Source organism: Cinclus cinclus, chromosome 4 (assembly GCF_963662255.1).
Source record: "Cinclus cinclus chromosome 4, bCinCin1.1, whole genome shotgun sequence".
Classification (NCBI taxonomy): Eukaryota; Metazoa; Chordata; class Aves; order Passeriformes; family Cinclidae; genus Cinclus; species Cinclus cinclus.
In genome coordinates this window covers 28,025,861-28,037,769 of record NC_085049.1, presented here as the reverse complement: position 1 = coordinate 28,037,769, position 11,909 = coordinate 28,025,861, and the positions used below count along the sequence as shown (strand labels likewise).

At 49.4% G+C, this 11,909-nt stretch overlaps 1 protein-coding gene across 1 annotated transcript; it reads right to left on the bottom strand.

The window, feature by feature from the left end:
- Nucleotides 1-220: 220 nt before the first annotated feature.
- Nucleotides 221-1,642, bottom strand: LOC134043009 (zinc finger protein 239-like). The gene has a single exon (XM_062490984.1). It carries the CDS (start codon nucleotides 1,597-1,599, stop codon nucleotides 460-462), a length of 1,140 nt encoding a protein of 379 aa, XP_062346968.1. The 5' UTR covers nucleotides 1,600-1,642; the 3' UTR covers nucleotides 221-459.
- Between the last annotated feature and the right edge of the window lie 10,267 nt (nucleotides 1,643-11,909).

The following is an 11,909-nucleotide window of genomic DNA, read 5'->3' as shown; positions in this document are numbered from 1 at the left end:
AATGCTCTGTCAAACACTATGTAAACTTACTATGTTCATGAAAAATAAGGGAAGGTAATAGAAATAAGAGTTCCTAAGTCTACTACAACATCTTAACAAGCCAAAGATTTGAGTCAGAACCAACCAGGAACACTATTTTGATCTTCACCTTAGCTGTATTTTACAAGCCAAATTCTCCCAGTTATTATTCTAGCATATATTCACAGTACCCACTTACTCTGAAGCTGGTGCTCATTCCTCAAGCTCTTGGCACTCTTCCTAAACCCCCAGCACTCAACTCTTGGGACTGGCTCCCGGTTTCCAAATCTCCTGAAGTTTTTTGTGCTTCTGGGGTTGAACACCCAGCCCTAACACCAAATACACCACCTCTCCAGTCAGTCTCTTCCCATGGTTCTCACCATGCATTCAGATACCCCCAAAAACTACTTTATATTCCTGCTCTGAACATCCACTCCAGGTTTATAGCAGAAGTGAGGGGGAGGTGAGGATTCTTCTACCCACCAGACATTTATGAGGTTTCTTGGCTGCGTGGATTTTCAAATGCACTTTAAGTGTTGAACTTTTACGGAAGGTTTTCTCACACTCGACACACTTGTAGGGCTTGTTTCCCGTGTGGATCCTCAGGTGGGCACCGAGGGCCGAGCTGTGCCGGAACGTTTTCCCACACTCCTCACACTTGTAGGGTTTCTCACCACGGTGGATCCTCAGGTGCACGTTGAGAGCTGAACTCCGGCGGAAGCTGTCCCCGCACTCCACGCAGATGTGGGGCCGCTCCTCGGTGTGCAGGCTCTGGTGCTTGGCCAGGGTGGAGTGGTCGCTGCACCTCCGGCCACACTCGGTGCACTGGAAGGGACTGGGCAGGAAGCCGTGGCACAGGGGCAAGGCCTTTCCCCCATGGATCCGGCGGTGAGTGGTGAGTGCCGAGCTTTGGCTGAAGCCCTTCCCGCACACGGGGCACTTGTAGGGCCTCTCACCTGTGTGCGTACGCATGTGGGTCACCAGTGAGGAGCTCTGCCGAAAAGTCTTCCCACACTCTGTGCACTTGTAGGGTTTCTCTCCCGTGTGAATCCTCTGGTGTCGAATGATGGCTGAGCTGTCCCGGAAATGCTTCCCACACTCCTGGCACTTGTGGGGCTTCTCTCCAGTGTGAACCCTCCGATGTATGATCAGGGAGGAGCGGTCACTGAAGCTTTTCTCACACCGTGGGCAATTGAAGGGTTTCTCACCCTTGTGGCTTCGCTGGTGGACAATGAGATGTGAGTTCTGGCTGAAGCTTTTCCCACATTCATTGCACAGGTAGTGTCTCTCTCCCGTGTGGGTGCGCTGGTGCCTGATCACATTTGACCTCTGGCTGAAGGTCTTTTGGCACTCGCTGCACTGGTAGGGCTTCTCCCCTGTGTGGATCCGCTGGTGTTTGATCAGGTCCGAATTGCGGGTAAAACTCTTCCCACATTCGGAGCAGCTGAAGGGTTTCTCTGCCTGGTGGATCCTCTGGTGCTGGCTCAGGTATGAACTCCGACTGAAGCTCTTCCCACACTCGGGACACTTGTAGGTTTTCTCCCCCACCTGCTGAATCCAAACGGCGCCATTCCCACACATAGGCAGGTGTGGCTCATTGCCAGCAAGGACAGCCTTGCTGATGTGGGCTTTGCCACTCTCCTTGCATTCCCAGACTTCCATCCCATAAGGAGGTACCATTCCCCGTCTCTTTGGAAAACATGTCTCCATCTCACTTGCTATTTCCAGCTCCTGCCTGTGGTCCTGTCTTTGATCGGCCTCCTGGAGGGAATGTCCTGTGAGCTTCCTGGAGGGGAACAGCCAGAGTTCAGCTCTCATTGAACTTTCCTGTTGAAGTTCCTGATGAAGGCTGATCTTCTGTGTGTCACCCATGGTTCTGTCACCTGCTGGAGTGAACAGAGGAACTAGCAATGACTAACTCCCTGCTTTCTCTGAAGGGGAAGTCCAGACAGGGAGACCACCAAGACCTGCTGCATGTCAGCCACCATGAGCTGACAGCACAGGAGACAGCCCCTTGGTATCTTCTCAGGGCACAGTGAGGGCATGGAGATTGAGGTGAGTGGGAAGGGAATGTGACTCAAGGATGGGAGGCTACTGTGGCAGAGTCTGCAAAGGGGTTCCTCTGTCAAAGTTACAGCCCTATAGGGCAAGACCCATCACTTACCTGCCTTCAAAGTTCCCATGTCTAGCAAGGTTAGAGGAACATCGTGACTGCTTTCCTTAATAATTCCCGCTGCAGCTGCTTCTCTTCCTGCTGCCTGTGAACCACTGCTCTTCAGCCAATATTTCCATGCTTGATCACAGAAATCAGCCAATACAACAGAAACATCCAACCTACCCAGAAGACTATTTCCTCCTTCCAGTCATAGCACTTTTCCTTAAAAAGAAAGCTCTGCAGCAAATTGTATCTAGATTTTGTCTACAGAACAGATAGAAAACTGAGTGGAATGATATTATTAACCTTTAGACTGAAACATTTGGAGGCTCCTGGTTTTTCATGGGTTATAGTCATTTGGAGACACACCTTGGAAATTCATGCTGCAGTGTGAGGTAAGATGAGGTGGACAGTACTGCTTACAGACTAGACATCCTTCTGTCACATGGAATAGGAGGTGATGCAGCAGATTAAACCCCTCAGGTTTTGTTTCAGCTGATCTGCAGATCTTGTAAGACACCACTACACTGGTTATAGCAATCCCCAAAGTTTTGTTTGCAACACTCAGGGCTGAAAAATATTTGTGGTACAAACAAAGGTACTCAAAAGCACCTCAAAGCACCAAATTGACCCAAATATTGTCAAGTATTATCAGCATGAAAACAAGAAAAATCCACACTTTGGTTTATGTCTTTTAACATTATGAATATATTCTTTGCTGAAGAATAGACAAGATTGATTTTATTTTGGACAGGGTCTTTTTGAAAGGGTATTACATACCCTAGCACTGTGTTTCATCTTTGCCATACTCTGCCTACACATCTTCCTGGAAGCAGAATCTATTTACTAAGGGAGCAGAAGAGGCAGGGTGAGTGTGGAGTGTGCAGCATGGTACACCCCTAATTTTCAGCATTCAGCTCTTCCCTTCCCAGACATGCTCCATGCAATTTCTCACCTTGTGAGCAGTCTCTACTGGCTCAGGGTTAGGCTGCTTCTGGTCAAAAACATACTTCTCTTCATTTGGCCAAAAGGTTACAGCCAAGCTGGGGACTGCAGATCCTGATCAGAGGAAGGAAAACAGACATAATAAATACCTGCCATTGTGAGATTACAGGAGGATAAGTATTCAGGAGCTGAAAGTAACCTAGATCATAGGAAAATGATGCCCAGAAATATGAGTCAGGGTCAGTGTCTATACTGCCATGCACACTGTGACACCACTGTTCAGGTCCAATAACCAGGACCAGCTCAGGTAGCACACACAGGTCAGCTACATGTCCAGAGAGCTGCCTGATAGCTCACTGCCTTCTCACAGGTATCTGGATGTTTTTCCTGCTGCACTTCCAGACCAAAAATGCCTCCTGACAGAGCTTTGTGTAAGAAAAGTATTGATTCCTCAAATTATTTTGTCTCTATCACCTTTCTTCTCAGTGTTTTCTGCCATGGTCTGGAGCACTGTTTAGTGCTTTGTGGATCCAGTCTTAATGGATCAGCCAAGCATGCACAGATCTGGGCAAGAGACAAGATTTTGATCTGCTTGCACATTATCAGCAGCAGCAGCCCAAAGGCAGAATTTCCTGTCCTGTGCTCCAGAAAAATGGCCGTTTGTCTGCCTCCTTCCAGATGGATTTTACAGGGTGGGCAGTGAGCAGGAAGAAAGAGTCACACACACCTGTTCATGCACAAACACAGCCTGGGGGAGGGCGCAGCAGGATGGGGAGCAGCAGGAAGGAAGCAGGAGCAGCAGCGGATGGAGTGTTCAGAACGCAGGTGTCTGTGACATCAGCGGCAAAGCAGCAGAGGTGACACATCCAGCAGTGCAAGTGGGCCCCAACTGTCACAGGCACCACTCCCAGTGCCATGATGGCCTTGTGGGCTTATCTGGCTTTGTCTGGTGAGTAGAAAATGCCTCTCCTCCAAACCCAGGTGTGAGGAAGGGCAGCTGACCCTGGTGCTTTACATCCTCCCTGTAGCTCCTCAGCTTGGGCAGTTTGGAGGCAAAAGGAAGGGATGTACCACCCTCCAATGCCTCGGGTGAAAAGATCCCAGGGCTTATAATTTTGGCAATTTTCACCACTGGAGTTGGTATTTTATTCATCAAGGAGGGCCACATAGCAACCTAAGAGCCAGGCATGAGTTGGAGCTGGATGCAGTGGGCACAGGCTGGAGCAGAGATGGAGACTGGAGATGCCATGACAGAGACAGCTGGGTCTATTAAACCAGACACGAGCACTAAGGCACAGGTCTGGAGTTAACCCACAAAGCTAAGAGGGAAGAGTTAGCCCAGTAAAGCAGCGAGGGAAGAAGGAGAAAGAGGTCTCAAAGAGGACCTTTGTTAAAGACCTATTTAGCCAGAGAAGATAATTTGCAGAGGCTAAAAATCTTGCATGGAAACAGTCTACTTGCTCCAGCCCTGACAACAGAGTAATATTCCCAGTTTCAGCCGTGACTTCTAAGACATTTCTCCCAGTTCAAGATTTCAATCTCCAGAGCCTTGGTGAAGGTCCCTCAGCCACATACTGTCAACTCCTTTCAACATGGGCAAAGCAAGTTTTCCATAGGTCTGGACCTTCCACCTCTAGCTTGTTAATGCATTTTCCATGTGCTGGATCCTGCACCCAGAAAAGGCAACAGAGATCTGGATTCAGCCCTCTATCCCTTCCAAACATTCCGTGGTTAGCATTTCCTTCTCCCTCTGACTCCCTGCACTCTATTTTCCACCAGTGCTCTTGGGCTGGGGCTGCATAGCCGGTCCTCGGGGCACAAAGGCACAGCAGCCGGGAACACCACTCTCTGACCAGGAATACCATCAGTTCTTCAAGGTCCTGCGGATCACCATCCAAGCCAGCACTTCCTGCCACCTTCGTGAGCTGTATGGCTGCAAGAACTCACTGGTCCAGAGACTGGATGAGTATGAAAACCACGGAGTCATCCCTCCAGGTAAAGCCAACCATGATTCCCAAGGGCAGGCAGTTGGACAGGAGTCTTACATGGCCCTGATCACTGGGAGAGGAAACACTCGGGATCTGGGGAAGAGAAGGGGTGGGGGAGAGAGGTGGGTAGCAATCCTGCAGTGAGGAGAAGGCATGTGCTCATGGGCATCCTCTCTCACATTTAACTGGATCCACATGCATCCCTAGGACAGGCCTTCTCTCACCCCTTGGGTCAGGAAGATGACCAAGAAGCAGTGGAGTTTCCCAAGTGACACAGGGGTTTTCATAGAGGGATGTGACTCCACAGGGAGGTTATTGCTAAGGGGGATGCCAGGACTGGAGTCTGTCACTGGGTCTGTCTTTATTTCCCTCTTTGTAGGGCCCATATGCTCTGAACTGCCAGGAAATCCTTTCTTCCACAACTTCTGCACCTTTTCTCTTTATCGCTGTATTATGAAAAAGTATTTCCTTAAGGTGAGTTATTTACTATTTCCTGAAAATTATGGTATGCTCTGGGCAATTAATAGGCAAAAGAGAGAGCCCTGAATATGAGTAAGTAGGAAAGCAGAAAGCTAAAAGACAGGGAAGACAGAAGAGAGTCATGAGCAGCCCACCTTCTGGGACACTCACACCAAGCTGATGAGCTAACACAGATGGCATCTGCCACCACTTGCCAAAAAGGAGACTTTGCAGAAGGCATTCTTCAAGAAAATGAACCTTTGAGGACCCCCTCAGCCTTGTCCTCCAGCTCTCATTCCCCACTAAGTTGAGACAATCAAGGTTTTTCCAGAAGAAAGGTAGATACATGTAGGCTAGAAGAAAAGAGTAAAGAGAGCTGTGAGTCCCAAGAAAGATTTATGGGGAGACTTGACAAGGAAAGGATATGAAGGCTTATTTTGCTCTCCTGGGCTCATCTTAGTAGGAAATAGGAAAGGTGAGATTGTGCAGTGAGAGTTAAACCCACAGAACAGGGCTGTGCATAGGTTCCTGCTCCTAAGGCTCTCCAGAGGAACATTTTCTCCTCCACAGAGGACCACGTGCCCAGGACACAGCAGAGCCAAGCAGCACAGCAAAGCAGGCGCCAACATCATCATGAGCAGTGATGCCATGTCATCCAGCAGCTTCGGTCCCCAGCCAGTCCCCACCATGTCTCCCACTGCTGGCTCCAGACCTGGCACAGAGGCAGCTGTAATCCCCACCTCCTTACCTGTGAGCACACAACCAAATCCTTCTGGCCCACAAGCCACAGAGGTGACAGCCAGTGGCCACCAGCAAGGCCAGCTGCCCAACAGTGACATTGAGGATCTCCTCCTGAGAATAATGGACAGCCAGGTGCAGACTTCACTGCAGACAATGAAGTTATTGATGTCCCTTGGGAAGACAGTGAAGGAAGAAGAGTTGCGAAGGGCTGCTACGAACCTGCTGGTAGCCCTGAACAATGCAAATGTGTCACGGTCACCAACCAACTGATACAGCTCAACAGTGTGGTAAACACAGGGGAAAGGCCATCTCTTCCAAGTGCATGGGGAAACAGAGCCATGGGAAATGCTCTTGCTCAGGATTCAAAGAAAAAGATGGTATCCTCTTGGAAGTAAATGTATTGAAAAAGATACCATTCTCTCCTGTAAAAAGTGTTTGCTCACCATTATTGGTGTTTGTTGTGTCATTCAAGGGATGTCATGGGAGAATGCTGGCTTTTCTTCATTAAATGTAGGTGCTCCTGCTCAAAAGCATTAAGAGAAGAACCTTCTTTGAAACGTGTGTGAATACACGTACAAGGGGTGCTCTACAAGTGCAGGAAGGCCTTATCCTGCAAGGGAACTGCTGGTCCAGTGTTCCAGTGCACCCCCTTGTACTGGGGTTTGCACATAGTTAATATCTACTTCTGAAATGTTGTTATGAAACACATAGGATAAATATTCATATCAAGAGCCTCCTCTTGTCTCTCGCAAAAAATTAGAGGGCCTGATTTATAGGAACTTTGGCTGAAGTGCTGTTCCTTTTCTAAACACTGAACATGCCTGTAAGTAAAAGTGTGTGAAGCCATCTGGAGTCTGCACTTGCTGCTAAAAGCAGAGTGGGAACTCTCCAAGAACTAGCTCAGGTTGTCTGAATCTCCACTCAGAAGAAGATGGTGTTACCTCAAACTCAATCTAAGATCCAGTGGTTTTTGGCTTTCAGGAGACCACTAGTGAAGTGAGAATCCCCTATTCACTTTTCCCTCTGCAGGCTTTCTTATCTATTCCACCAAGGGCTATGGGGAGAAAGGGGTCAAAGGCAGCTCTCTCAATGATGCACCACACCAAGCAACATCCCTGTAGAGAAGTCTGGGGTGCTGGTTCCCTTTACACTGCTAAGTGACACAAACACAGCTGAGTGAAATACAGGCACTGCGTCTATCCATTGAAGGAAGTCCTTAGAAAGAAGATATCACAATCACAAGTCCTCCATTGTCCTAGGAACTGTAATCTTTCCTGAAGCCTTAGGCAGGTCAGACATGGGAAATGTGCAAGCTCTGGAGCAGTCCCTAGCGGGTAGGATCCCAGAGGGCACGCTGCCCCGGTCTCACTCCGGCACACCAGCTCATTCTCCCTGGAAGGAGAGAGATCCTGCCGGATCCCTGCCTGAGGCACCACAGCTTGTGCCCCCATCCAGCTGCCTGGACAATGACAGCCTCCCCAGCTCCAGCAGCGGGGCACTTGTGGCAGCAGCCTTTGCTTGCCATCCCCACCCTCGGGGCTTGGCTGGCAACCCACGCGTTTGGATGCCAGATTTAGCAGCCACGAGCAGATCGCTGGGCATTTCCCATTTGGCTGGCCCCGGCCAGGCCCTGCACGAAGCCCGGTGCCGCGTCCCTGGGCCATCCTCCCGCCGGGGATGCGGGCCGGGAGAGCCGCTCCCGCACAGCCCCGCCTGGGCTCGGTCTAGCCCCACCTACCGAGACCCGCGGAGCGTCCGCCCCGCTCCTTTCCCCGCTCTCCCGGCACTGCAGCGGCGTTCCCAGCCCGTTATCTCGTCCGGCGCTCCCCTGCTTTTGTTACGGAGAAGCCGCGATCCCCGCGGACTCACCGGGAGCGGGGCCGGGGCCGAGGGGCGGTGCGCTCTGCCGAGCGTGCCCCGGGCGCGGCCCCAGCGCCGCCGGGGATGGGGATGGGGATGGAGGCGGGGATGGAGGCAGGGATGGGGGCGGCGGTGCCGCCTGCCCCGTGCGTTGTGCGGAACCACCCCCGGGAGGGAGGGGCCGCTCGGCCGAGGGGCAGCGGGGATCCACCCCCGGCTCGCTGCCACCCACCGCTTTCCCCGGTGGTCCTGGCCGATTCCTGTCGTGTTTGTGCCGGGGCTCTCCAGAGGTGGGAGTATCGTGAGCTCCAGGGTCGTAGCTCATAGCTATACGGGCCACCCAGCTGAGCTACCAGCGGTCCTTGCCCCCGAGTCCCAGCCCTGGCTGGGTTTTACCGAGCCTGCAGGCCCTAGCAGGGAGAGAAGCAGCGCTGCTGAAGCCTAGAGCTGCTTACTGTCTCCCAAGATCAGGAGATTTCTGCAGCAGCTGGTGAACTAGGAAGGCAGTAATCGTTTCTCACAAACCTGCTACTCCCAACCACTTACTTCTGTGGCTGTTCTTGGAATTCTCGCAAATCAGCCTCTCAGATATCCAGGTGTCAAGAACTGAAAGGTCCTCAACCAAACTGTGACGTACTGACACCTGCAAGAGCCAGGTTCTTAAGAATCAGACAAAACCATACTTTTCAACACTTTCATCATTGCAGTGGCACCGTTAATTGGCTGTCCCCAGCCACAACCCAGTCTCCTTTATACCCACATTTTACAGCTTTCTACACTCAATAACTGCTTCAGAAGCCTCTTCAGCAATGCGAGTTTCTGCAGACTCTTGGTTCTTGCTTACAATTCCATGCTCCCTTTCCCCCCTCAAGTGCCTGTGAATTTGAAACCATTTCCTCCAGCGGCTCCATCCCAGCCACCACACCATGTAATGTCCATCTTGAGCACTGAAGCCACATCTTAAAACCAAGTCGGGTTTTTTTCCATCCCCAACTAATCTTGCCAGCAAGCTGTCCCAGGCATGGTTCTTTTACATTAAAGCTAGAAAAAGAGAGATGTTCTGAATGCAAAATGACTTTAAACTTTTTAGAAAAGCAATCAAGATTTCAACTGCACAATTTTGAAAGTGAGTGACCCCTTTTGTGCTCATTCTGATCTTGCAATGTTTGTATTTGAGAAAAATAAACCGCTTCACGCACTGGTGAAATCATCAGCTGTTAAAGAGAAATGCAAATCCCCAGGAGGTTGGATTTCAGCTCTAGTAATTAAGGCAGGCTAGAACAGTTTAAAATAGAGGTCAAGTTTTCACACTTTTCTGCTAGCATCAAATCAACAGGAGCCAGGAACAGCCTTTTGGTCATAGAAAAGTTAAAATTTAACTCAAAACACACAAAAGGCAGTTAGTTGGCATTGAAATTCTCACCCTCACCAGTCTGTCCACACAGGTCTGACTGTGGAACGACACTGATCCTTCCTCCTGCTTGTGAGCTCTCCCCTCAGTCTCATCATCTTCTACCTCCTCCCTCTGCAGTCCAGCTCGGCTCCCAGGGCTGCATGACTGTCCCAGAGACCTTTCCCAAGCCCACTGTTTCCTTGGATGCAGACTTGCCCCAGAAGGACCAGAAGATGCTGTAGGACACATGTTCCTTGGCTGTGAGGGTGACAGACAGCACAGGGCATGGGCATTCCTGCAGAGGGAGCACGGGAAGGGTCTCTTCATCATCCCAATCCTTCCTGAAAAACCCTGCAGTAAATTTACAAACAGCAGAGTAACTGGGCCAAACCAGTCCTCCCAGACAGGAAAGCATAGCCCAGGAGAAAAACAGGTGTTTCATCCAAAGCTTGTTTGTTTTGGGTTTTTCAAATGATTCTCTGAAGTTTTGGCCAGAGGTAAATAGAGACCTTGCATTTCATGGTATCAAGCACAGTATTTTCCTCCACAGGGCAGGGCACATTGGCAAAAGAAAAAGTTCAACAGGCAGAAGTGTGGGGGTTTTTCTGCTCTAATGAATGTTAATTTCATAAACATTCTTTTCCTCTTTAAAGATTGCAATACCTAACTAGACCTACTTTATAGCATTTAGGGGTTTTTTTTCCCCTGAAACTCCTTTTAGAAGAATCCCAAGAACAAACAAATACAGAAATTGATTTCACACTTTTTATTTGGCTTCAAGAAAATTTTGAAAAAATTCTAAACTCCTAAAAAGACTAAATCAGCAAGACAGCAAACACAAATAAATCAATGTCAGCATTACTCCCAACAAAAGTCATCACAGCCCAAGATTTTGCAGGTCCAGCTATGCACTGTCACTTACAAAATGCTCATCATCATAGCATTTGAAGCTGAAAATCCCCAATAAAACTTGAAAACAGAAGAGGGAAAAATATCCCCTTTCCATCCACCAAACAAACAGGATATCTTCTTTATCAAGACACCCTTAATCTCAATTTTCAGGCTCCTTGAAATAGGGCAGAAGAGACATATATCCATGTCACTCCAGCCACAAGTTCTAGCCCAAGTGTAAGATCTCCTTCAAGGCACTAATTAAAGAAAATATGAGAACACTGAGTAAGAAAAGTTAAGAGTGGCAACTTCCATTCTCATCACAAGGATCCAAACAGAGCAAGAGGAAGGATGCCAGCACAAGTAAAATCTGAAGGGGAACAATCTCCAAAGAGCCTCTCATTTAATTCACAACATTCTTGTTGATAACAGAGGAAAAAAAAAAACAAACAAAAAAAAAACAACAAAACGCAAGAAAACAGCTGTTTGAAGGAAGAGCTTTCCATTGTTAAGTGCTCCTGCTGGCTCTTTTAAAAATCCAAACCACCGTGCCATGATTGCTTTTCCCGGGGTCTACCAGAAGATGCTCATTGCACAAGACTTTGAAAGACAAAGAAGCCAGACACTGTTTAAAGACCTTGAGGCGCGCAGCAGGCTCCACTTCCTACTGGAATGAGGCAGACAGGGCGAGGGGAAGCACCTGTTGGCCAAATCTGCCCGATACCGACCCCGGTGCCTGCCGGGCCCACGGGGAGCCCCGGGAACCCCACCACGGCCCCCGAAACGCGGCCGCTCACGGCGGTGTCCCAGCCCCGCCAGGAGCTGCCCGACCCCACCCCGGGCCAAGCACTGTTACCAAAGCAATTCCATCGTGCCAGTCCAGAAATGCAGATTGTGTTTTCATTGGATGTGCTCTTCCTTTCAAAGCTTCTGTGGCCTGGTGATAATCCCTTTGACAAAAGGCTCCCCATCACCCTGCTGGCTGAGATTAGCACCTTCTAAAATCACTGCTGTCACTAGATACTTTCTTGGGGCTGGGACACTTAAATCAATGCTTTGCCCATATGAGAAGTCTAAAGGGAGACCCAGGCTTGCCTTGTAAACCATAAAAATGAAAGTTACCTTAGAAGGTGGTCCTGACTGGGTAAGTGCAGCTACCTTTGCTGAGCATGAGAAAAAGGGGCTCCCAAGGACTGGTATTTGACCAGGAGTACTGGGCTGAACTTTCTTACCCTAACACATTGCTCAGGCAGAAATACTTATTTAACGAAGACATTGCACAGGCACACACTTCTGTCATTTCCACTTGGGTAAATCACTTAGACAAAATTAGGCACCCTGGGTAAACAGCACACTGCTTTTCTCAGTGGTTTCTACTCTTCCCGCACCATATAAAGTTGTGCCCCTCACCCCAGGAGCTCTTATCATTGGAGCTGAGGCACAGCTACTGTTCTAGGAG

Excerpts from the sequence above, each read along its gene's own strand:
- LOC134043009 (XM_062490984.1), bottom strand. The coding sequence starts at position 1,599 with ATGTGTGGGAATGGCGCCGTTTGGATTCAGCAGGTGGGGGAGAAAACC.